Here is a 27,786-nt window from a genome sequence, read left to right on the forward strand (position 1 = left end):
TTGCTCTGTTTCACTTCGACCTCATCAACTGTGGATGTTCTGTTTGACTCTCTGGTGTTAGAAAAGCTCTTTATATAGAGAGTGAGAATTCTTGTTCAGTTGACACAGAAATCATGGTCAACAAACTGTGCCTCTTCTGTGAGACTAGATACATGTTGTGGTAAATGTTTTTAGTTAGTCCAGTGAAAGTGTGTTGACTGTAACTTATGTGTTGACCTATTTCCATGTACCTAAGCAGACCAACAGGGCTGCCACATTACTCAGGTTGGAACGTGATGCAGGTTGGAACATGATGCACCATCTATCTTACTATGCAAGGGATCCTGAGTTAGGCCTCGCTATGTCCCTTTTAACCTTCAAAAAAGAAGCACAGGAAACTAAAAAATAAGAAACAAAAAAATAAAAAGCAGTTTTGAATAAAATAAAGAATAAATTACGGTGTCTAAATTGCAGGATAACCACACAAAGGGTTATCCTAAAAAATAGATACCGCACATTGACCACGTATTAAGGAGTTCTCTAGACTTTGTGTTGTAGTTGATACCTTTTAACCTTACAGCAAACTACCATCATGAACTAACGATTTATCCTAGCCAAAAATAAGAATACCAGGGCAAGAGTACATGAAAATTGAAAAGATATAGCTTGGGACTGAAAAAGTGTACTTTTAAGAATTTGGCTGTGGTGCTGAATATACCAGGGGCTCCAGCAGAAGCTAGAGGAGGGTTGGGGGATGGGGGCTGAACAGAGGAGGAATCCAAAAGCACAGAATCGCCATTCATGCTCCATCAAGGATTATACGGTATCACTTAGCCGGATTGAACACTGTTAGGTGAAAAAAGGACAGAGTGTGCAGGGAGATAACTCGGAGGCCATCAAGCACTTCCTTTCCCGTTCTCTTCCAGTAATAGTAACATACAGGCCGATACAGTAAAGTCCGCGGGAGAGCAGGCACCGGCCACTTGCCAGTACGCGTGATGCAGTATTTAAATGAGGCCGGCGGTAGATCCGGGCAAAAGGAGCGGTGGCTGTCAGCGGGTTTGACAGCCGACACTCAATTTTGCCGGCCCAACAGCCACGGGCCGAATTTAATAATTTTTTTTTACCTTTTTTTTACTCTTCGGGACCTCAGACTTAATATCGCCATGATATTAAGTCAGAGGGTGCACAGAAAAGCAGTTTTTACTGCTTTTCTGTGCACTTTCCCGGTGCCGGAAGAAATTAAAATGTGCGGCTTGGCTGCACATTTTACTTTCTGTATCCCGCGCACATACCTAATAAGAGGTAAGGGAAAACGCACGTCCAAGACCAGGCTAACAGTGCGCTCCGTCGGATATCAGCCTGATAGTAAATGATGGCAGATAAAGCCAAAGTGGTCTGTAAATATCCATGGTGCTGTGCAGTGGTTTAATTCCCAGCTGATGATTGGGATGCAAGGGCAAAGCTAAATGCCCTGGGGTTGCAGAAGGGGTGCTATGGGGGGGGGGGGGGGGGGCCTGGTAAAGTTGGCCTTGAGGCTGACAGTTCTAAGCCCTGATCGTTCTGGTTTACAATTCACTGCTCACTATATGATCTTGTACCTCCCTGGGGGAAGGGACTCTATGACCTTGGGAGTTGTGACAGGGCTGTAGTGTTGTTGTTTCTGTGCTGGGCACAGAACATATTTCTGGAAATATCAAAACTGCTAAGTGAATTCTAGAGGCCGACTTTACACATGGAAGATGCAGGACTGCAGATCCCACAATGCACTGGGATGTAAATTAAAAAAAACAAAACAAAAACAGGAATCATCCAAGTGTACGTCTGGAGTCTGGGTCACTTGGTGGTTCTGATTTTATATCCCAGGCTCGTCATGTGACGACGCTGTTCCTAAATGCAGAGCCCTCTGTCTCTGCTTGTTCTGTGGTTGATTTCTTCGGCTGGTACAAGATATGAGGGGCCCCCAGGCTTACGTGCCCAGGCACGTGTGGCACCGATCATTCTTCCAGCTGCCAGAAGCTTCCGGTGCTTTGTCGGTGATGTGTGGGACTTGGGGGCAGGGAGCTGCCTGCTATGGGATATTTATGGGCACTCCTGTGCAGTATGCTGGCGAGGTGCTCTGCCACCTTGGAGATGGCCAGCAATCACAAACAGTGCTATCAGAAGCATTGGCCTTCAGAACTAGCAATCAGTACACACCAGTGTGACAGCCTCCATCAATCCTCTTGTACACCGAGACCTTCAGCACGGCCATTTAACCTCCTTGTGCTGAAACTTAAGATTGTAAGGCCATTGGGGCAGACAGTGGTCGGAATATATTATGAAAACTTTAATAATCATCATATTTGGATTTTTACACCATCATTCCATAATGTGCTCAAAACAGTACAAAAAGTCACTGCCCCAGTGAATGTACAATCTAACGGGCCAATACAGTACAGTGCGCTCCGCACATTTTACTTTCAGAAATTAACACCTACCTAAAGGTAGGTGTTAATTTCTCTCGGCACCGGGAAAGTGCACAGAAAAGCAGTAAAAAAACTGCACCCTCTGACTTAATATCATGGCGATATTAAGTTGGAGGTTCCGAAAGTTTAAAAAAAAAAATTTGAAATAGGCTCGCGGGTTGAAAACCGGACGCTCAATTTTGCCGGCGAACGGTTTCCGAACCCGTGGCTGTCAGCAGGTTTAGGAACCAACGCCAGCAAAATTGAGCGTTGGCTGTCAAACCTGCTGATAGCCGCCGCTCCTGTCAAAAAAGAGGCGCTAGGGACGCGCTAGTGTCCCTAGCGCCCCCTTTTTACCGCAGGCCCTAATTTAAATAAATTAATTTACTGAATCGTGCGCACAGGAGAGCAGGTGCTCTCCCGCAATTTTTACTGTATCGGCCTGTAAGTGGGTACCTGAAGCAAGGGAAGATTAAGTGGCTGGCCCAAGGTCACAAGATTGTTAGTGGGGGAAGTGGGATTCAAACCCTGGTTTTTCAGGTTCTCAGACTGTCATGCTAACCACAAGACCACTTTGGTGTCAATCACAAACTTTTAAGAGCTGGGGAGATTATTTTCCTTATTACTGTTGAGAGGGGTACTAGACTGGAATGGAACCACCCATCTCTGCTACTAGAGTTGTTCAGAAATCAGATGAGGGACATGGGGGGGGGGGGTGGGAGGCTGAGAGAGGTGCCATGGCATCGGGACTGGCTCTGGCACACAACCATAGGGCAGCAGAATGAGTACAAATTACGGAGTTATGGAAAGAGGAGTCTGTCTCCTTTTGGTTCAAATCTGCTGCCTTCCAAAGAAACAAAGACTTGGTGACAGTTCTTGAATTGGTATAAAATCTCCCTCCATTCCAGTTTGGATTTTAAGTGCCTGGTGCCATTTTTTTACATGGTATATGGCAGACCTTGTGGGTCTTGTCTTCCTTGTTTCCCTTTCCTACTCCAGTATCACAGACCTTGTATGATCTCTGGGTTTCCCCCTCACTTCCCCCCCTGCTGAGCACCCAGGCCCGTGGTTAGCCTGACTACTTTCTTGGGGTGGCCCTTTTAAAACACCCCAGAACAGCCGCCTGCACATTTTTATGCTGCTGTATTATAGGCTCTATCAGTGAAAGAAAACACATTTTTATGCTGCTGTATTATAGGCTCTATCAGTGAAAGAAAACACATTTTTATGGTGAATGAATGTTCTGTCAGACACAAGTGTCAGAGTGCAGACAGAGGTGAAATCACCTCAAATAATGAATCAGGAGGAGTGGAAACTGAGAACATTGACCGGGACTAAAACGTGCCAGCGGTGGGTTCTAGGGTGTAGGACTTGTGGAGGAAAAACTGAAAGTGGGTGGTGTGGAAGATTTTCAGGAATCAAAGATAATCATAAATGATTTGAAAAGTCACCAAATTTCAACCCGCAGTGATCATGTACACGGATTGTGTAAGCTTTTTTAAAATCTTTACCAGCACAATAACATGCCAGCGGTTGTTTTAAAGGGGCATGAGGTAGCAAGGCAATAGTCCCAGAAAAATCATCCAGAAAGGAAGCAAAATGGAAATGGTACCCCCAGATCCAATACAATCATAGCTAAGATTCTCTTGCTGCCGTTAAACATCAAGATAGGAACTCCAAAGAAAGAAGAGTGCTCCAGAGGCAGCGATATAGCAGGCAGGATCTCGCCAAGGGTGGGGGAATGTGCACTTCCTTCCATGGGCAGGAGAGTGTTCCCGCCTTTGCTTTCCAGACGGGTAGTAAACAGGTACTTGATTGCAAGGCAGAGGAGTCCAGGAAGGGACACAGGACAAAAAAAACCACACACAGATAAACCGTCACAAGCAACAGACGGGGGCATCTTGCAACTCTTGGCTCCTGGCATCCGGGTCTAGGTATCAGGACCAGAGAGAGAGGGGGGGGGAGGGGTTGGGCTTCTTCCTATCACTGGTAGGCACAGATGCATTCATCCTCTGTAACTTTTCTGGAAGATGAAGTGTGAAAGAGTCGCTCTCATCTGTTATCTAATGGACCTAGTAAGGGGGTTTTGTGTGGGGTTTTTTTTGTTTTTTTTTTATGATCCACATATAGGCTTCCTTATTTCCGTTTTGAATTTAAGAACCAAAAAGAATTTATACACATCCACTAACACATGAAAATCTGAGGGATGGCTTATCGCACGAAGGATGAGGCAGAGCAACAGCCCCTTTCTTGGCATCTCCTCCTTCAAAATTGATTTTAAGATTTTATTTTTTTGTCAATCACTTTTTTTTTTTCTCCAAATGGACTCCACAAAACCTGTTGTTCATCCAATTTCTGCCACGGAAAGAGAAGTGCCTAGTGACACCCCCCCCCCCCCCCCCGCTCACACTTGTCATAACCCCCTCCCCTTAGAATTCTTTCCTACAGGGAAATCTACGGCAGGTCCGAACACATTCTGATGTCAAATATTTCTAAAGCTAGGTTAGTAGTGAGAACCGTATGCAAATTTCTCTTCCAAAGTTCAGACCTCTGGAAGGGGGGCGTCGGCTCCCAAAAGCTAGCCAACTTAGTTTTGTTAGTTTGTTAACCTCTGTCCCAGGGAAGACAAATGAAATATTTACAAGTCTCCTTGGTTTTTAAAGTTTGCGTTTTCCAGCATTGCTGATAATTTCATAGAGGACATGGCTCCTCCCCATGCTACCACGGAGGAGACTCTGGTCCTTCTCGCAGCATAGAAGCAGAGACTTGGGGAAACTGAAGTTCCTGGTGAATGGGAGCCAGGGAAGTAGGATGACATTTTACTGGGGAGGGATGGGCAAATGTCTTCTGCCTCCAATCGCCTTTTTTAAAGATTAATAGGCCCATTGTAGCAAAGACTTACTCTTTTTCCGTTCTGGATTTGTAGAGAAAAAAATCCAACCCTTTATGAAATTGGGCCCAGTTGAGAGAAATATTAATTACACATAGCTACAACTCATTATCACCCCTAGGAAAATGCAACCCCAGGGTAACACATGTAATGTAAAAATAATTTGAGCTCCGTGCAAAAGTCCTTTCATGTTAGAACAGCTCTGTGTACAGCAGCAGTGTCGCCTACTCGCAGATCAATTAAAACATGCCAGGCGTAGGAGGGCCAGCCTGAGGCACACATGGGAAACTGCCAAGTCTGTGTGTTTGTTCTAAAGCTATCTTGTTTTAGATAAAAATGTGTGTTCCCCTCAAATTACTGAGAACTGAGAAGCTGCTGGGGGCGGGCAGAGGTAGAGAGCCCTGCCTCTTCCTTCTCCTCTCTCATCCAGGCACCTAAAAGTCAGGGTCTGGTGCCCACTGGAAGCAAGAGATGCAGGCAGACAGGAAGTTCCAGTGGCAGCCACCACCAGCAAGGCCAGAGCTGCGCAGAGGGAGCTTTGGGGGCTGCCACAGGCGACGCTAAAGCTGGGGAGGGGAAGCTGTGACAGATGCTGGGAGAGGGAAGAATTTGGGAGAGAAGGATAAAACCTGGAAGCAGGGTAAGGAAGAAGGGGGGGGGGGGGGGGAGAGAGATGTAAAATATATATAAAGACCAAAGTACTCAAAAGATATAGAAAGTTTAAAAGTAAAACAGAAAAAAAATTTCTCCGACTCCTAATTTTTGACTGGCACCTAAGTTTTGGTTTTGTTTTTCTTCTAAATATTTTATCCTCCCTGTATGTGCCACCTATTCATGGTCCTTTCTAAAGCACCTTATTGGTTGCAAGTTTGGTAAAGTAGAGGGTGGCATCAGCACCCAAAACATCTTCCAGGCACAGCCTGGACAAATGAGGCAACAAACACCCACAAGAGTGTGAGTTACAGTGAGGCTCTGGCATATTATGATGTTGGTGTCCCACTACAGGACTGCAAGGGCCACCCTTAAATTCATGGGTTTCTTCTAATGTCCAGAATTCCCTGTTGGGGGTGTGGGGAAAGACCTTTCTCTCCATGACCCTGAGCGTTGTCAACACAGTAATTTGAATACAGCAGTAATAATCCTGCTGAAAGTGATTTCCAACTTGACTGATAATAAAATAATTTTTACATCATTTAATTTTCAAATTCCTCGTTCAATATAGTCCATTTACACTGTTAGATTCCAATAAATCTGTGACTTTATAATTAAAGTTAATTTGTTCTTTTATTCCTGATACTTCCAGTGGTTGGGGTAATTTTTAAAGCATTCCTCTTGGTTCTATTTGATTTTAGGATTTTAATCTGACTCTTTATGGAATTTGTTTAATGTTTTTATCACATTGTGAATGTGTACCTGTAAACCACTCAGTTTTTTAGATGGGTGCTCTATAAATTTTGTAATTAATAAAATCAAGTTGGTAGATAGGATAATGAAACCCAGCTTAGTTGGCATAGAGTCCCATATTTCATGCCTTTGTCCAGATGTTCCAGAATGTACGTCTTACTTATCCATTCTCTTGCTGGCGCCTGGAAGGTGCCTCCTGACTCTTCACGTCAGTATCCAGGCGATGTAATATAGTGGTTAACACCAGATGAGGTCCCAGTTCTCATCTGGTGTTAGAAGTGAATGGAAATTTATTCCTTCATTGATCTTCCAAGGGTCCCTGGATCTCTCAGGGCGAGAGACTTATAAACACCCTTTAGATGTTAAACACAGGAGTTCCTGGATCACTGGGAACTTGGGGAAATAGTAAAAATAAAGTTAGTTCAAAAAATACAACCCAAACTGAGGGTGGATTAAAAACTTCCTTCCCCCAAAATCAGAAGGGCAAGGCACAACCTCTTTTGAAGGTGGAAAATAGGAGGCCCCCCCCCCCCCCCTTCAAGTCCATTCTTTGGTTTCACTCCATGAAGCCCTATGGTCTTTCCCTGTAAAGAAAACAAGCTAAGGAGCAAGAAATAGAACATCTTACCACCTCAGAGGTCTGACCAAAAATGCACCCAGTAAAATGGTGGTAATGGGTTTTATATTCAGTGGACTTTACCATTGCAGCCTCCCACATGGGGGAGCTAAAACCCAACCTACATCTACTTCTACTCCTCCAGCAAATATGGGATAACCCCCTTAGCAGAGACTCAGTAGGGCTATCTACAATGTCATGGCACTGTTGAAGCTGCCTCCCCTTCGGTTGGTGTCTCGTGTGTTTAGCGCACATTTCAGTGCATGGTTGTGCGATGTATTCAACCAATCATAGTCCATGATTTTTCTCAGCCACCTTATAAAAACACTTTGCCATCCGCACCAAGATGGGATATTAATCGGCATGCATAGAAGCACTGGAGTTTATTATAGCCTGGCCTAAGTGAACCCTCTTGAGTTATCCAAACTGCCAGTTGTTTGCAGAACCACAATGGGCCCACTTAGCATTTCTGTTCATATAACGCCATATAATGTATTGTACAAGAGCTCAGAATTGCCCCAAATCCTGCATGGGCAGTGGTTGATAAAATAACTTCAGGCAATCCAGTCCCTGGATACTTTGTAACTAATCTTTGACTTCTCTTTCAGACTTTCGTAGATATAAAATCCTTAGCAAATATCTCAGTTACTTGTCGCTCTCCCTTGCTGTGTAATGGTTGGACAGTGGCACACCAAAGAATACATTTGAGATGATGTATCGTTTTTCTAGGTTACAGTGTAATTTGCTGTTGCTGACACAGAGAGCAGTTGATACCTGTTGTTGTTACTGCAATCTGCTGAAGATGTATTGCTTTATTCTATTTTATACCATGAACAAAAAACAAGTCTGTGTGGAATAAGCACTGTGATTGTCAGTAGCCCTTAGTAGAAAGCATTATTGGAAACATTTCCACAGCAACAGGTCACAAAGGGAAGCTGCAAGATTAGAGACTTTGAATGCTCTCTGTCAGTTTCTCTCCCTTCCTTCCTTGCCGTCTTCTTCTCTATGTCCTCAGTAAAAAAGCACATAATAAATGTATGCTTCTACACTGAGAATCTTCTACCAAATTTAACAACTGTTCCCTCTGCCACTTGCTTCTGTGTACATCAGCAGAATTGGGGTTAGAAGGAATGACGGAGTAGCCTAGTGGTTAGCAGTGGGCTGTAAACCAGGGAAACCATGGTTTGAATCCCTCTACCACTCCTTCTGAGCTTCGGCAAGTGACTTCACCCTCCATTGCCTCAGGTACAAACTTAAAGATTAAATTTCAAAACATTATGCACGTAAAAATTAGCATAATCACCCGTAAGTAGCTTCTAAGTGTGCATTCTGTATTTTATAAACATCACACATACGCGCCTATATCCGCTAACACGAGCACATAAACGCATGTAAAAAGGGCTGGATAAGAGCATTCCAGTAAGCTGCTGTTTTAAATAGATACCTGCATATGTCTTCCAACGTAGCTGCATAGTTTTGCACCTGCTAATTATCTGGCTATGTGATATTAAACGTGTTTATGGTCTAGTACTAACTGGGTGGAGGTCTGCATGGACTGGGGGAGTTCAGGCTGATGAATCAGGAGGGTCTTGACATGGAGGCCTGGGTGAACTGGTGGGCTAATTGATAAGATGGTTAACTTCCTTGACACCCGCATGTTTTAAAATCGGCTGACTTATGCGTGTAAGCTGAGACTTTCGCGAGGCCTAGTTTACTTTCACACTTAAAATATACGCACATATATTTTTCCCTGGAAAAGCACACTTAAGCAGTCTAATTTACAATTCAACTAGTAAGTACCTCTTGCTGAAATGTAGCCCACAACTTACAATTAAAATGTTCTTTAATACTTGCTGTGCCGATTAAAGAAATATATACATTTGGTATGGCTTGTTTCCTCCATTGTGCATGTGTGTTTGCAAGTCTTGAAAACTATCATCCACCTGCATCGTGCAAAGCCATAGAAGTGTACAGATCAGTCACCTGCAAATCCAACAGCGTGCTATATCACCTCCCATAGAAGAAGTGTCCTAATAGCAATGCGGGGGAGAAACCAAACGGTTCTTCCAGTCCAAGATGAACTACCATCGATGCACCTTATGCAACACCAGCACACCCGGGGACCAACTTTTAACCAGGACCCTCAGTCTCTGCCTTATCGGTCCTCTTCTCCTACATGTTTCCCACTCATGGAGGGTCTGCAGCTGTAACTGCCCTCCACTATGTATGCTGCCCAGTCAAGCTCTGGTTTCTTGCTTGAGTCATGACCCTTAAGATCTCAGTGTACAGTATTGATCTATGTCTTTCTTGGTCTTCCACTTGCGTTTCCAGTACCTTCCTGCCAACATAACTATATTATCTTGTCTTTCCATGAGTCCAAATCACACCAGTCTTCTTTTTCTCTGCCATCTCAACTACTTCCCCTTTTCCTGATGTCTTCATTCCTGTCTTGTCACTTCATGTCACCCCAAGCATCCATTGGAGCCTACACACCTCTGTCACACCCATTGCTTGTTCTTTCTGTCTCGCACACAGACATTTTGCTCCGTGGACCAGTGCTGATTACTGTTTTATACATTTAATCAGGCCAGGATTCCCTTATCACATGCCATACACTCCTCTGCATGTTAATCTTCCAGTGGTGGTCCTCACTCTGATTGCTCCAGCTCCTCAACTCTATGCAGTTTCTTTTCTCTAGTTCTCCTGCTTTCTATCTGATCTCATCACTTTCTCACTGGGCACTCTGTCATCTTCCTGCTGACCTTCAGCCCTCCTCCCTCCATGTCTTGTACCCAGGCATTTTTCAAGTTTTTCCTGCCCTCTGCACTTAGCAGCATGCACTATGGGGGTGCCTTCTGAATATCCTTTATCGTTTTTATCCAGTTGAGGAAAGGACTCTGAGCTGACCCTTGCTTTGCTCCTACATCAGTTGGAAAGCTTGAAGTGCCTAACTTATCTGTACTAGTCCTTCAAGGCAATTTTTTAAAACCTGCAGGAGAGATGGACTTGGGAATAGAAACGAGTGCATTATTTTAGATTCAGAAAATTTTGACTGATTGTATGCTTTGTGCTGTGTCCTATATGCTGAAATCAATGAAACAAATTTGAAAGAAACTCTAGACTGAACCATGACTCGCCATGGGAGTCTCTACCATTTTCCACTGTCTATCCTGTTCACAGCAATCCTGGTACTTGGAGTGACTAAGATCTGCTAATTACCTCTAATTTGTACTAATCCAATCTCCAGTGGGCCCCTGCTGAGGATCTCTGTTGCCATGTGCACTTTTGAAATATTGAGCACTTTACTGAAGACCTAATCTGGATTTTACTCCTATTGCATGCATAGAGATGGAGTTGTGATTTCCCTAACAAACCATATTGCATACAATGGAATAGAACCAGGCCTGTGACATGGAAGTATGGCCTAAGGGGTTTGCACTTGTGACTGAGAATTGGGGATTCCTAAATTCTGAATTCCTCTCATAGAAGCTCCATCAGAGTTGGTGCAAGGGTATTAAGCACCCTAGGTGAACCGTCAATCTTACACAACTGCCTATCAGTTGCAATCTTGGCAAAGTATCCCACTCAACATCCATTTCTCAGTCTTGGCAGAATATTGTGCATCCCCCCTCTCTCTGACCATAGTGCCCAGCATCCTCCTCTTTCTCCCCTCCACTCCCTGCTCAACACACCCACATCAATCACTTTGCCCTTGTTTTTCAGTCTCAATCATCCACCTCTCTCTGCTGCTCAGCATCCTGTCACTGCAACTTCACCATCCACCCTGCTTCCTTTATCTCCATCCCCCTACATCTACCCAGCATTCATTCCCATCTCTCGTATGATGCTGGAGTCTTAAAAGTGAATAGGTGGCATCTGGGTTTTGGTTTTTTTTTTTGCCGCCCTCTTTCTCCCAAATTTTCAGATCTAGAGAGTAGACCTGCTTTTACGTATGACCTTGGACAGGTCACATTATCTCCTTGCAGTTTGGGACTAGCACTGACTCTCTGTGGCCTTGGGTAAGTCTCATTATATCCAGTGCTGTGACTGCTTCGAAGCCCTACCTGAACTAAAATTTGCTCTAAACCCCCAATTATTCAACAAATGAATGGCTGAGTTTCTTTTAATCTCTTGAAGCCCTAGTGTTTTTTTGTAAATGGGAGAAGCATTTTAAAGACAGTGTGCATAAGTCCAATCTGTTTCCTGAAATATTATGTTGGACGTGAGAGGTTAGGGAGTCCTGTGTGATTCCTCCCTGGCCTGGGGCCATTCCACATCTGAGTTAGTGGGTGCAGATATGGCGTAGAGGACGGGGACTTTCTCAAAGAGCAGAGGACAGAAATCTTCAGTTAAAGATGTAGTTCTGTTCCTCTCCCTCCAAAAAAAAAAATAAAAAAAAAAAAATTTAAATTTAAATACTACTAATAAAATGTAACTCAGTAAGCAGTTACATTGAGACTTGAATAGTTGCAACAATGGCAATTAATATTCCTCTTTCTGTTCTGATTTTTTATTTCATCTGTAGAGGGTAGTCTTGTGGTTAGATCAGTGGGCTGTGAAACAGGGAAGCCAGGGTTCAAATCCTGCTGCCGATCCTTGTGACCTTGGGCAAGCCACTTCACCCTCCATTGCCTCAGATACAAACTTAGGATCTTGTTTCCCTCTAGACACAGAATGGGAGAAAAGCTTTAGTAAATCAGGCCCTTAAATTGTAAACCCTATGGGGACAGGGAAATATCTGCGGTTTCTGAATGTAATTCGCTTTGTGGCTGACTAGTCACAAAAGGCAGAATATAAATTTAAAAAAAACAAACAAACTTCTATCATGACAATAAATCAGAGGCTGTTGTGCTGGGACCCCCATGAAGGTGTCCCACTGATGGACATAGTCATTTTATAACTTAGGGGGGGGGGGTTAAATCTGCACTTGCCTTTTACCTGTAGACTTCACCCCAAATTTTCCAAACAAATTTATGCACCTATTTTTGCTTTGTGACCGAGCGTGTGCAAAAAAACCCCCACACAAAGTTGCGCCTGCTCTGTTGAGGACGTAACTTGTGCAGGTGAAGTTTCACAGACACTTTCTTTTTTTTTTTAAATCTAAAAGGTTGGCACAGAGGCCCGAACTCCACACCAGCTCTGTCCCCCGCTGGAATGCCTCTTGCCAGTTCACGTATACGTACGTGTGAAAGCGGGTTACACGTACGCTTTCCCGCAAATCCGAGTCCTGGGTTAGTTTGGAACAGCCATTTTATGTGCGTCCATTCAGCCTGGAGTGTACGATTACAGCAAAGAGAGCTGCAGGACGGATCTCCATCAGCGCTCCCTGCAGGTGTCGCGCGATATGTGTAAAGTCAATTTGGCCGCTGTCGGACACCTGGATGCTGGATTTGCTGGACCATCGGGCCGACCCTGGGTAACATTTCCTGCATTCTTAATACAGTGTGGACATCTGAAGTACTGAGTGAAGAAAGTACTTCTAGAAAGAAACAGACAAATAGGCCATAATGAAACCTATAAATCCGAACAAGAGATTGTGAGCTAAAAATAGGAAAGGAAAAGGGAGCTTCAGCTGGTTCTGGTAATAGGTGGAATGATCCAGGGAGCCCTGCAGAGCAAACGGCAGCTCTCACGGCAGTCAGCATCCAAGCTTGGAATGGGAAAGGAGCAGGAGGCCCCCTCTTGGTACAGTCCTCATGTTCTCTTTCTCGCTTATGAGGTGGTAGGTGCAAAACTGCAGCCCATATTGAGATGCTCAAACCCCAGTCTCAATCCATTGGCTTGCACTTTAGATAGGAACGAGATTAGTGTTTGCCTGTGTGACAGGAAATTGTTGCCTTTTCTGTGAATGGACAAGGATTTGCTAGGACTTTGATCCTGAACCTGATATTTTTGACAGGCAATCCGATTGCATTAATGGGGGTAGTGAGGAGGACAGGATTGTTGCTGTGGAGAACATAGATTATGAAAGTGAATAATCTGGGTTTATTGCATGAAGAAATATCAAGCCCCGTATGAATGCTAATTGTAATCCAATGAATGGGTTGGATATGCAAGGAGAGGTGGCAGATCTAAACCTGTCTTTATTCCAGTGATGGGGGAGGGAGAGCTGAAGGTTGTGGATATTCAATGTGGCAAAAATCTGCTTTCCTTCCGAATAGAGCTGAATCCAGTGACTGTCTGAATATGCTGAGAAGAGCTGAGAGCATGTTGTGAAAATATTTTGGAAGATCCAACTGCGCTAAGTGTTCTGTGATGCTTTAATACAGGAAAGATTAGCTAAGTGTTTGCTGAATAAACAAGAAAGTACACTTCTCAGTACAGAACAGCCTGTGGTGCTTACTGTTCACCTTCTACCAAAGCTGATCGATCCCGCCAGGTCACCCAGTTGTGGGAATTGGCTCCTTGTTGGAACACTGAGATGGGGAGATAGAGTTGCGTTCTAGACTCATTCTGTTCACATGGATTAGACTGAGATTAGACACTGTCCTAATATTGCTATACAAAATAATTTGTTTTTGTCAAATATATGTAACAAGCCGTTAAGCCCGTTAAAACTGGCTACATCCCTCTGTCTCTCACCTCCCCCTCATTCTCTCTCCCCTCACTCTTCACCACCCCCTCCCTCACCCACTCCTCCCCACCCTCCCTCTCCTCTCACTCACTCCCTCCCCCTCCCTCTCTCTCCCTCAGTCCCACTCACTCCCTCTCACTCAGTTCCCCCCTCCCTCCCACTCAGTCCCTCCCTCTCACTCAGTCACTCCCTCCCCCTCTCTCCCAGTCCCACTCCCTCCCACTCAGTCCCTCCCTCTCACTCTCTCTCTCCGTCCCTCCCTCCCTCTCTCTTCTCCCTCCCTCGCTACTGGCCGCTACCGCCGTCGCCGCCCGCTGCTGCCACTGGACGCCGCCATTTTTTTTCTTAGCGTCAGACCGACGTGCTCGCCCGCACATGCGCGGTAGAGCTGGTCTCTACTGCGCATTTGCGGCACGTCGGTCAAGCTTCGTTTATAGGTATTGATTAGGTATTAAAGGTCTATTTCAGGAATGAATTCTGAGATTTGAGCATAGGTGTTAGTGCTGGGGGTGCAGACTTTCATTACAAACAGATCAAAAACAGTTTGCCTACCCTCACTAGAAAACTTGTTCCAGTTCCTCTGGATTTGGGCTGGTGGAAGTAAAACTTCTCCCTGCCAACCCTAATCCTCATCACCCCAGGAGAGCCCATGAGGCTCAAAACACCATGCAAAATGTGATTTTTCCGAGGCATCCTTTGAACTGGCCCATTTAGATGTGTATTAGAATATCACCATAGTTATAGAATCGCTGATAAGTGATAAAACTGAAATCACTGGTAGGTGTTTGGGGCCTGCTCTGTATCTTTCACTTCGCACTTAGTCAGTTTGTCTAGTTAAATACGATTGGCACCTTTTTTCATGTTACTGTGCCGTGAAAGTGGACTTCTAAAAACAACTTAAAAACCTGGCTATTTCAGCAAGCTTTTCCTGATTGAATAATACCATTCTTTTACTTTACTATCTAATTTTGAGTATTTTAGGTTTATTGTATCTGTATTTCTAATATATTTACTATGTTGTATTTTCTTTATTTAGCTTTTATTTGTATTTTAGTGTACTATTTTAATTTTGTAAACCGATGTGATGTATTTCTCGAATACCGGTATATAAAAACAATTTAAATCAATTAATTTTGAAGCTGTCTGTGCTTTTCCTGCTCTTGACATCAGCCAGTGACTGTGACACCCTGTCCTGTGATGTTGCCATGAACACGCGTTAAGCCTGAGGCATTATATGTATGACAGAGTCCAGTTTATCCAGAATGGTTGGAACCAAGTCATTTTTAATGGATTTTTCAGAAGAGTGGAAGTTCTGGATAAATATACAATAACTTCTGGTTGAGTTTTCAGGATATCTCTAATGAATATATGAGACAGATTTACATACAACTGATGCAGTGTGCATTCAAATCTCTGATCTGCATATTCATTAGGGATATCCTGAAAATGTCACCAGTTTGTGGCCCTCAGGGATCATCCACGAATACCATTGCAATAGAACACTTTTATAGGAAGATTCGTTAACCAGAAATGCTCATTATCTGGAAAACAAATTCACTGCTCCAGGCCCTGATCCATTATCTGGTAAAAAAAAAAGGTGCCCAGTGGTGTTTATACATATAGTATGTATGCATGTGTATTTGAAGGAAAACAGTAGAAAAAGCCCAGTGAAAGTGTGTGTATAGATGTAAAATGTGTATTTCTGCAAGTCTGAGCTTGTGAACTACTCTCCTAGCAGTACAGAGTCAAACACGGGCTGTCCTGAATTTAGGGCCGGATTTAAGATGATGGTGCCCATGGGGAAAGAGATTTCCCTCCTTCCTCTGCCCCCCCGGGAGTTCAGTGGGAGGAATCCCAGTTTTCGGGCATCTTCTGAATTTGGTGCCCAAGGCACGTGCCTACATCCAGCCCTGCCTGAGCTTTGCTACGATTCCTACATGGGCAAAGAGCATCCGTTCCTGGCAGCTTTTGGAAATCCTTGTCCTGTAAGCATCTGCTATTTATAAAAGGGAATTTTTCAGGTTGTTTGTCAGGTTATGTAGACGAGGTTGTTGATTAACCGGCTCTTTTGCTACGTCTGCTTGCCTTCCCTGTTTCCTGCTTTTAATTTAGAGGTTATTGGAAATGATCACTTGGTAATCTGTTACCATTTAACCAGCAGTAAAAGCCTGAGATCAGATAGGGCTGTTCTGTGGACCCAGACTGAAATGGCTCTGCTCCTCCACCCTCACCGTGGTCCCAGCCACTCACCAGGACCCTTCAGAACAAACCTGGGGCAACTAATCTGCAAAATCTGAATATTTATGCAGCAAAGACTTCAGCAGGATCATTCCTGGCCTCTTATTTACTTGTTAAAGGTTTTATTGTCTGGAAAAGTTTGGCACTATATTTTCATATCCAGCCTTTGCTGCTGCTGTTGATTAATCACCAGCGTCTCTACACTTTGCAAATTATAGATCCATCCAAAGAGTAAAGCTCTTGATAAACTTGCTGAAATCTGTCCTTATCCTATTAGGGTCATAGACTCCCCATCCCTAAAATGTGTGATCTGGGATTGTGCAATCTTCTTTATAAACATTATCACTAACAGTCTAGAAGCTTTAGTCCCATGCTGAAAATTATACTTGCATGATTAGTTGCATTTGGTATTGAATGGAGTCCACATACAAATCTTTTAGCTTACCCCTTACTGTTTTTCCATTTCAGTCCAGATCTTCCAGACCCACTGCATTTATGTTGACCTTCCAAGATTTTAATTGAATTCAGTGAGAGTTTCATCCTTTTTTTTTTTTTTTTTGAGGCGGCCCATGCTATAAGTTTACTTCTTACTACTGCTTTTAAACAATCCCATGCCATATTGGACCTAACTACATCTGTCATTTCTTTTGTTATCTCAGTGTTAATCTCTCTTTTGCCTTCTCTTCATTCCAAGTTGCATTTTATCCCTGTTTTATTGTAACTGCTACCTTATTCTTCTATCACATGTTAATGTTTTTAAGTTATTAAGTATTTATTCTGTTGTCACACCTTGTTATTTGTAAACCGGCATGATGCGACTCCCATCGCGAATGCCGGTATATAAGAAATTTAAATAAATAAAATAAATAAATAAGTGTCCGATATTCCTGAATCTCAGCCTTTGGCCTGCGACATACTCGTTCATCTCTTAACAGAGCGTTGTTTCATCTCCTGAATCTCTTTGCTCTGTGGTCATAAAACCCCTTACTCTTGCCCAAACTGTCAGCTGATAGTACCTGTCCTAGCAAGGCCATGTCTACCAATATCTGATCTATCCTAGGGTAAGTCCCTAGTGGTAGTGTTTAATGCTCGCCTTACATCCACGAGGTTCAGGCACTAATTTCCTTCTTTGCTTTTTCTGAACAGCACCTGGGAGGGCTGAATTATCCAATTCCGGTTTGATTGTTAAATTAAAGTCTCCACCCGTTAGCAAAGGATGTCTCTTCCTCTGTGATCAATTTAAAAAAAAAAAAAAAAAGTTACCTGCTCAAATATTCAGAGCATAAAGATTTACTATAATATCATCACTCTTCCAATCTTCACATTTTAAGAATGCAAATCTTCACCCTGTATCCTTCTGAATATCTAGTATCACTATACTGAGTTTGCCTAAATGATCTTCCCAGTCCCCCGCATTTATTTTTCACACAATCTGATGCTAAAATCCTTGTGTGTCAGCAGTCGCTCATCCACCCTCCACAAATGTCTCTTGTACCAACACAGCATCCCCTTCAGCCAGGATGCCTCTTCAAACAGTATCTGCCTCTCCACTGGCACATTTAATGTCAATGTATTCAATCCAGCCATTACACTAAGAACAGTATAAACCCCACTGTTTTCTCCCCTATCCCTCCCTGCCCCTTCCTTCCTCTTTCACAAAGCCTCAAATCCCCTCCACCTTTCTTCCATCTCACCACACTTTAATGCCCTCTCGCCCCCGGCGAAGATCCCTGTGGAGCAATGACCCCCACACAGCAGATGTGGCAGTAAACAATAGTGCGTTTCTCCGTTTTCCATACAGCTACTCGGGTTTAGAGTCACCACAGCCGCTTATCATAGTCACAGCTCCCACGGTATGTGAAAGAAGAAAGCGCTGATCTCTCCTTCAGTCTACCCGTCTTGATGCTGCGCTGATGTTTTGAAAAGTCCCGGCGAGGTAGAGGCGCTGTAGCCATTTTGCTAGATTCCACTTGTGCAGCCTCACAGTCCTTGCCCAGACCAGCCTTCTGTAAAGCATTTCTAGCCTCCTTGAGAGCTTTAATGTTAAAGGTTTTGCCATGCACAGTAAAACTCAGTCCAAAAGGGAAAATCCATCCATATTTTTCATATTCCACCTTCTAAGTGTTCCAGTTATTTCTCTGAATTCCCTTCTCTATTTGAATGACCAGGAACAAATTGCCAAATAGCTAAAGCTAGAGGTACCAAGACCTCTAGCTTTAGCTACCAGTTTCTCTTTCACTGGGAAATCCCGGAAGCAAACAACAATGTCCCTAGGCATATTTTAACATTGTGGGCCAAGAGTTCCATGTACCTTCTCTATCTTAATTTGCAAAGTCTCTGATGCTTCTTTCTCTCCACTTTCCATAAGCTCCTCACTTATTCTCTGCACCACCTCCATGCAGTTTTCATATTCACTAGTCTCTGGCAGAGCCCCTAATCCATATGTTAGTCCAGTGTGACCGATTTTCTGGGTCCTCAAGTTTATCTCTCAACTCCATTTTAGAGGTCTTTGCAGCTCCATTAACTGCTCAGATAACTTCTCAGCTCGTTGTTCCACCTCATCAATCCTACTGCCCATCTCTGTGACTTCACCCCTCAGCTCAGATATATGATGATCAAAATTCCCCCTTTTACAGAGGCTCTATTTCTTTGAGACCTGGAGCCATGTCCTCTGGCCACTCTTGGAGACCTTTTGGACTGACCAGAGGTGGACCTATAAACCCTTAGGGCCCGTGCGAGCAGACCTGCAGGCAGCCGACAGACGATGAGCACAATCCAGGCAAGAGGCAGAAGAAGTCTGATAAGCAGGCAAGGCGAGATCAGGAACAGCCCAGGTCAGGACTGAAGGCAAGAATCCAAGGCTCAAAACGCACAGGGACAGAGCTTGTTACTCAAGAATCACTTAGCTGAATGAACAAGCTTGTATGCAGGAAGAGTGATGATATCAGGGCGCACCACAGGAAGTCCAGGATGCTGGGCCTGTAAAACCAGGAAGAGAAGAGAGTCTGTGCAAACAAGGAGCCAGTGCCAGGGGTTATGCCAGAACTCAATGCTGGGGCCGGAGACGTGACACATGGGGTGCCCTTCTGTTGCCTCCAGAGCTGACTTACTTTTGAGATAGGCTTGGTCTTCACAGCACGAGGAAGGTCTATCCTGCAGAGTGCCTAACAGCTGTTTTGTCTGTGCCAAAGAAATTCTTTATTTCTGCTGCTTTCCTGCGTGTCACCATATGCTCTGCAGTGTGTACCAGAAATTTTTTTTAAGCAAGAGTCCATAGCTGGAGTCCCATAAACTATATTAAAGTGGGAGCACATAGATTATGCTACCATCTTGATCCATGACATTGAGTTCTCTTCCCATTTTTCCTTTTTCAAGTCATTTCTCTCCCTCAAATTTCATAATGCCAGTCAGCATGAAACAAGATCCAGGGTAAATTATAAGAAAAGTGGATGAGGACCGGCCTGGTGGCTCAGTAGCACTGCCAAGTGGAAGGGCCTGGATTTGATTCCCGACTCAGGTCTTCCATTCCCCAGAATGACCTGAGCTGGGGGCGGTTTAGGGACATAAGAACATAAGAAATTGCCATGCTGGGTCAGACCAAGGGTCCATCAAGCCCAGCATCCTGTTTCCAACAGAGGCCAAACCAGGCCACAAGAACCTGGCAATTACCCAAACACCAAGAAGATCCCATGCTACTGATGCAATTAATAGCAGTGGCTATTCCCTAAGTAAACTTGATTAATAGCCATTAATGGACTTCTCCTCCAAGAACTTATCCAAACCTTTTTTGAACCCAGCTACACTAGTCCACAGTCCTGGGGATGGGGGAAAGAGAGGAGCCAGAGTCATTTATGCAATGAAGACACTTAGGGCCATGATTGTAGGGTTCGGGAAAGAGTCCTGGTGTGTGGCTATTGGCCTTGGACTCTCACTGTAACGATTGGACTAAAATATGCTGAACAAGGGGATAAAATGGAGAGAAAAATCCCCAGATAGCTGTGAATGGAGGCTCACGGTACCAGATTCCAGCTCGGCTAGAATAAGGAGCAGGAGGAAACCACTAGGTCAAAATAAAAAAAAGATCTGTTAGTGCTTCCTGGACATTTAGTTTTTGTTTGCAGTTTTATTTCTGTAGATATTTTTTTCCTTTACAGAAAATGCAGGAAACTTTAAATCCTTGGGCAAAAAGTGCACTATTTCAGAATTGCATCTGTGAAGTGATTTGCAGTCTCTATGCACTTTTTTTTTTTACCACTTCAATCTGGCTCTAAATCTGAGGTGAGGAAAGAATTAGGAAACTTTTTTTTTTTTAGGGGGGGGGGGGGGGGCGGAGATACATTTCATTAAAGCTAACTGCACCAATGTCGCCAGGCAGAATAGGAGGATGCTGAGCCAACCCCAGTGGGAGGGCCTGCCTCGGATACTGAATGCCCATATCTCACAGGGAGTACAATCCATGCAGATCTTTGATTATTTAACCAGGGTTTAATGAGCTCAAGGATCAAACTCCTGTTTACTTGGGAGACCCTGACAGATGCTGGTGGGTGGAAGTGCAATGTTGTCTTTTAGCTGAGCCGCACACCATAATAATTGGCAATCAAACCAAATGGATCCAAATCTGCTAGCAGAACAAAGGCACCCTGGAGCAAGGATCTGCAGAGAGACGATGTTTATACAGCGTGAATTCTCCATCCAGTTAAAATGTATTTTTGGCTTGGGCTGTCAGGGCTTGGGGAAGGTCTGGAGAATGTGCTCATTGCCCATCCTGGAGGGAGTCCCAGCCATCACTCAAGAGCAGCAACTATGGCCAGCTTTACAAGGGAGGGAGTCCTGCCTCTCAGTTGGAGGACTATCACTGCAGTGGCTGGGTTAGGGGGCAGCAGAGCCGGATTTAAGATTATGGTGCCCATAGGCAGAATATTAGGATTGGGAAATTTCACTGCTAGAAATGAGAGCAGTGTGGCAATCCCAGTTTTTGGGTGCCATCAAAATTTGGCGCCCTAGGCACGTGTGTAAATCCAGCTGTGAATGGGGGGGGGGGGGATTGTTGGTCATCGTCTCGGTGCCAAGCAGGATTAGAGTCCAAAGTTTGGCTTCTGTGCCTCAGGATGGCTGGAGCTGGGGATGCTGCAGGGGCAGAGCTGGCAGTTCCAGAGGAGAAGTCATCACACAGCAGCAACATCTACTGGCCAGATTCAGCCTGCACGAATATCTGGATCTGGAAGGAGACAGTCTATGGCTTCTGGCTAAGGGTGACTTGGCTAACTTGGGGGGAGGTAATATCTTGGGTAATGGTGAATGATACATGGACCCTTAGCCCAGTAGAGGCTGGTTCCAGCTGAACTATAAGCCCTTAGAGCAGGAGGAAAAAAAAAAGAAAAATCCTGGTTAGCAATGTGTGCAGAGCCTCTGCCTCCTTCATGAATATTTGTTGTGGGGGTGCAGGGTATGTTGCTGATGAATAGAAGAATGCCCAAGAAGTAAGAGGAGATGGCTTTCTTACAAAGGTTTCAGAAAGAATCTCCACTTTGATGAAGACACTTATCCTCCATATTAGCAATTGGGTAAAGAAATCCTTAAAGTGAGGGTCAGTGAGCAGAGAAATCATACAGAAGCTCTTAGGATTGAGCAGCAGTCTTATTCTGGGACCCCCAGTTTCATATCACCTAGAAATCTCTTTCCTCACTTCCAAGCAGAAGATTCAGCCTTGTGGCCCTCTACTCACAGCTGATGTTCCTGAGCTCAGATAGAAGGCGCTACTATACCCCATCCTTGTGAGGACCATGGCTTTTCTGTTGTGGTGATTGTTCTGTTCCTCTCTGCCCTGCTTGTCAGCAGCCCCGCCTGCGTCCATCCACCTGTACCAAAAGGAGTGCATCTTTCATGATGACGCAGGGGATATTGAGAGCAAATGACCAGTAGCCATGTTTACGTTTTGGAGTTATTTTTGCAAACACTTATTTTAATACTCCTGAAAAGCAAGATAAGAGAAAATTGGTCCCATAGGCTGAAGACTGAATAAAGACTTGCATATACCTCTCAAGATCCCCTTATTACGGGGGTGGTGAGCCATAGCCATTCACCTCTCTCTAGATCTCAGCTGCTTTTTCCTCTTTGAATATTTCTTCCCCACATAAGCACATCTTTAATGGTGAAGAAATAAAGGGAAAATCTGAGATCCATGCAGCTCTTTGGTATTGTAGCAGGAATTAAATTGGGCAGACTAGATTGGTTTTATGGTTCTTATCTGCCATTCTATTCTGTGTGTTTTGTGTATGCAGCTCCACGGATCTCAATGTCTCTCCATTATAAAAGACTGAGAGGTTGTTTGCATTTATCCAATACTTGTCTTCTGGTTGTCTATAGCAACTTACCCTACTGAGTGCTGTAAATACATTACTCTGCCCATGAATACCACCGCTGTAATGAATCATTATATTCTTTAATACACCTTAAGTCTAATGAAGTTGTTAAACTTTCTCTAAGGGCAAGAGCCTTCTCGGTGGTGGCACCTACTTGCTGGAATAAGATATACGTGGCCATTGGACAGGAAGTAGATTTGACTTTCCACCAAAAATTAGAGACATGGCTTTTTCCCAAGGATGAAGTGGGTCTAGGGTAAATCTATTGGTGGGAATGGTGGAAGAACCGTGCTCTGGAGATATCTGGCAGGTTTGAGATGTGTTGTAAGATTGGGAAGGGAGTTTTTATGTATTGGTGGTAGTATTACTATTTTATTTTTCCCATGGCAATCAAACAACCATTTACAAACTGTATCTGGTAAGTACGTCTGAGACATAATACACTGATATACATTTTGAACTGGCAGAGTAAGGTCCAAGCTACACATAAATGGTAGAAACCAATATTGACCCAAAGGCATCAACTGGTTTGTGAAAGAAACCAGGCACTCATTAAGGACTTCCCCCTTTCCAAGTCCAATAAGGACTTGGAAAGGGGGAAGAGATCAGGCACTGTCTTGTGCCTGATCTCGAAGCATGTAAATTTTATTTCTCCACTGATGCTATGTCCACTGCCTTTGCTTCCCAACCACCAATGGTAGGGATCAGTTTCCAAGTTTGGGCAATCATTAGTCGGCTGCATGTAGTAGATGTCCAACTAGTTTTTGTTTGTTTTTTTTTTCTTCCCTTCATAACCCCTCTATTGGGCCAAAGCCCCAGGAGATGCAGTTCTGCATCTTCCACTAATTGTTGACCACAGATCTGGGATGTGCGATCCATCACTTCTGATCAAAAAACTGTACTTCCCCCACAACCCAACCACATGAGTATATAATGAAAGTCCCAATTTGTCCACAGCCTTGCTAACAATATTTGCTTGTATTACTACATTTTGTAAAAAGGACAGATGTACAATACAATCTATGTAATAACTTCTATACCGTCTCCTGTCCCTTACTATAAATTGAGATGCACCTTGTCTTTTTTTCCAAATAGATTAAACATGGAAAGCTAATTCACAACCCAGCTAGAGATTCCACAATATTGGTACTTTTGATGCTAATTGTATTATGATATTTTATTAACAGATTGTACAGCACTTTGATTTATGTCAGAAGGCAGTATATAAGTATAAGACATATATTTAAAATTATCAGAAACTGTTGCATATACAAATTTTCCTAATTTGGAACAGCAGACAGGAAAAAAATCCTTGAAGGAGAGCATGAGCAGTGCTTTAGTTATAGAGTTAGTTTTGAAATGAAGATTCCCCTGTGGTATATCTGGGATAGTCCTTTTAATCCTGTTTTGGGTTTGTTTATTTCTAGGGAGCGTACAGAGCTGCTAGAAGAAGCCAAGAAAATGGAAATGGCCAAGTTCCGCTACATCCTTCCAGTGTACGGCATCTGCAGGGAGCCTGTTGGCCTGGTCATGGAGTACATGGAAACCGGGTCGTTGGAGAAGCTGCTCGCCTCTGAGCCTTTGCCATGGGAATTGCGCTTCCGCATCATTCATGAGACCGCGGTGGGCATGAACTTCCTGCACTGCATGTCGCCACCTCTGCTCCATCTGGACCTGAAACCCGCTAACATCCTACTGGATGCCCATTATCATGTCAAGGTATGTGATGGAAATCAATAGGGTTACTCTGACAGCCCACTGGGTTCCTGTTTTGGCTAAAATAGGTAGGTGCCACAGAGACAACTTTTACAGCCACTAGAGAGAAACAAGGCCAGGTGATCCACCTTGACTGAAGAAGCTCTAGATGAAGGCACCTTTCTGGCCTTTTAGTCATGGGAGGTCACCTTGATGGACTCCAGGGCTAAAAACTCCCGAAGGTGTGAGTGAGTTTGGTGGTTCTCTTACTTTAGAACTCCTAGCAGGACCATTGCCCTTTCAATATAATTGGTGTAGCTTAAGGTTCTTTGTTAAACTGCCACCTTTTCAATGCTGTCAGCACAGCATGAAATCCTTTGGATTGGCATCTTTTTATGTGTTGTGGCATATGCTCCTTAGGAAATGGAGAGAGACAATTTACCAATTTCATTAATGCAACATTATGTCAGTGCATCATTCATATGCAAATTTTAGCATTGACAAGTCAGTATATGAAACATTAAACACTGATGACTTTCATGACTGTATTTGCTCTGGTGTGCTGTTTCAGCGCGTCTTCAATATGTAAACTAACAGGCCGATCTGTACACGCACAGTACCAGCTTCACCCATCGGCTGGAAATGCTGCTATGCTTGCACGCAGGGAGCTAATTTTGGCCAGAAGCATTGGACTATGACTAGAGCAAGCATGGAATCTTTCACAGCCATCTTCCTCAGCATTCCACAGGATTTTCTGGTCTTACGTTTAATTATTTCTACAAGTAACTTTTAACTGATAGGGTGGTGCAAGCCACAGGAGGAAATAGCCTCCAAATCAGGGATGCGGTCAGTGTAGCCGATGTCATCAGTTGCTATAATTGGAATGAAATGTGCAGTGCGACAGTCATAGTTGTTTTGACTCATCTCTAAAGGGGTCATGATGTAAGCCATGAAAAAGAGAGGTTCAATCAGGAATAATGTAAGGAAGCATTCTTGTTTCATAGCAAGGGTAGTGGCTGCATGGATTAGTCTCTCAATAGAGGTGGTAGAGGCAAAAACTGTTTCTGAACATATGGAACAGGCACCAGGGGATTCTTAGTGGTATCGGGTAGGGTCTGCAGGACTGCAGCTGGGTTGTAAGGCAGATGAGAGAGACCTAGTAGAGTGTTTTTGTTTTCCTCTGTTAAATTCTGTCCTGTGCTAAAACATCGATGGTTTCTCTGTCAAAACATTGTGACTACTGCCCTGCACAGGACACAGCATCCTTATAAATGTTTTTATTCTCCAGCATTAGTTTCAAGAAGCAAAGCTGCAAGAGTTTGACTGAGGTGCATGGTTCTTATTCCTGCTTCTGTTTTGTTTTGCAGTTGAACAAATCCTGTTCATGTCAAAGTCCTGAGTCATAAAATCCGAGCCAAGCAACCTCGCCCCTTCTAAACGCGAGAATGCCTGTCTGTTTTCTTGTTAGTTGCTTTGACGTTAAGAGCAATGTGCTATGAAAATGTTAATGAATAACAAAGCTGCTGTGGAGGCAGTGTTCACAACCCCTGGGGGGAGCCATAGTCCTTGCCTAAGGGTGACACCTAGTGGCCAGATTCAGGGTCCATCATTGCAGGGTTCTAGAAGGAGTCCCAGTGCATGGTCCCTGCTCTAGGACATTTCACTGCAATGACTGGACTAAACATATGTTTGGGGGGGGGGGGGGGGAAGATATAAAATGGGGAAAAATTCCTAGGCAGTTGTGAGTAAAGGCTCATGGGTGCCAGCTCCCTGCTCTGGTTCAGAGGAGCAGGAGGAAACTGGCAAGTAAAAAAAATAATAGAATAAAACGTGACACACATATATGCAATTATTGATCACAGTATTGCTAAAACTATGAGGAGCTGTAGTGCTCTGCTAACCATGTTAGCTAATATAAGCCGACCCCATTTTATTTGGCCCATCACAATTTTACTTCTCTGCGAAGTGAAATGAAACAGTCTGTGCTGGCTGACTGTATCCATATTTGATTTGATTCTGACTCTTTTAAAATTGTTAAAATGTGTTCTACATTATATGCCCTAGCATTTTATCCTGTGAATGCCTTAATACATTTAATAGAATTGTCTGGGGGATGGGGGAAATCGAGGGTTGAGATTTGCCAGAGACCATCATGTGACCGTGCATTGTTCCTCAGCACATGGTCATCACTTGAGGCTCCAGCCAATGGCTGGGCAGCTTTAACAATGCCTGATGACATCATAGTGTGCTCGAGCCTCACGGGGACGTCACCTGAAATAGCTGACTGTACAGTAAAATAGCAAAAAGTTGATATTGTTAAGCTTTTTTTTTTTTAAGTGTTTATAGAGCGGATTCTGGTATGCTCCTGTGCATTCATTGCACAATAACATAGAGTCTATTTTAAAGGATTTTAAAGCAAGTCTTGTTACTTTTTAATTCTTTTTTTTTTTCAAAGCTGACATTTTCAGGGAAGCTGGGGTACATCGTGATTATGATCTGGCATTGCTAATGCTGCCTTGCCATTGATTAGTACCATGTTACGGGTTAACTGTGCATGAAAGGAGCTTGACACAGTTGCATGGTCTTGTCCTGACTTTTATCATTCTTTGTTTTTTGTTTTATTGTTTTCAAAAAACGTTAAGGAACTAACATACCTTTTTAAAAGCAATTTTGACGCACTTTGTGGTGAGGTTATGATCTCTGGCTTTTTGTTGCACAACACACCTTTTGAAGAAACCTGGAATCTTTAAATTCTAAGTTTCCAAGCAGTTCAAGGTCGATGGGGACAAGAAGAGCTAGTCCTAAGTTTACCCTAGTGCATGTAAGAACTTGTAATTCTAATTTTCTTAAGAAACATAGAAGAATAGGCCTGCACATGCACTAAGATAAGAAAGTCTGCCTCGACCTGTCTGACATGAAGCCACCTGGTAATTCTACCTTTAATGGTATGCGTATTACTAAGATAAATAATGTTCCAGTTTGTGTACAACACCCTTAGCAGCTGAGCAGCATCAGTGTTGTAAATGTGGAAAATCAACTGTCACAAAAAAACCCCCAGAACCAACCTCTCAATCATACACCCACAAAAAAGACAGGAGTATTCAGCAAAGGAATGTATTCCACCTTCAAAAACAAACTGCTGAAAACGCTAAGAAAATGACCCTGCTTCTCCCACCACCTTCACAATCATGCATATGTCCATGACCAGGTGCACATCTCCTCCTACTACTTATCACCTCCAGAGTGCTACCTGACATACACAGCGCTGTACATAAGAGACTGTCCCTTCTCAGTAGAGCTTACACTCTAATCAAAATAAACATGTGGTGCAGAAGAAACTGGGGATTTCATTGGTTATGAGTGGTTAAAATCTGGCAGAGTGCACGAGGAGAGGGAGTGAGGAGCTGCAGAGTGAAGGCTCTTGAACTGTATGTGGAAATGGACAGGGAGTCAATGTAATGACTGGAGAAGAAGGGATATATTCGTGTAGCAACGCTGACAGTTGAATTTTGAATAGATGTAGTGAAGTGAGATGGTTGAAGCGATGAGAGAGTGGATAAGGGTTCTGGTAGTGTGTGCCA

The 27,786-nt window shown here is 43.7% G+C and overlaps 1 protein-coding gene across 1 annotated transcript in view; it reads left to right on the forward strand.

The window, feature by feature from the left end:
• RIPK4 (receptor interacting serine/threonine kinase 4) overlaps positions 1-27,786 on the forward strand; it is a 64,094-nt gene that overhangs the window by 2,716 nt on the left and 33,592 nt on the right. The window contains exon 2 of the mRNA XM_029578571.1: positions 23,938-24,229. Coding sequence (XP_029434431.1) covers positions 23,938-24,229 — 292 coding nt within the window. The remainder of the gene's footprint in view (positions 1-23,937; positions 24,230-27,786) is intronic.

This window comes from Rhinatrema bivittatum, chromosome 15 (assembly GCF_901001135.1).
Source record: "Rhinatrema bivittatum chromosome 15, aRhiBiv1.1, whole genome shotgun sequence".
NCBI classification, from domain to species: Eukaryota; Metazoa; Chordata; class Amphibia; order Gymnophiona; family Rhinatrematidae; genus Rhinatrema; species Rhinatrema bivittatum.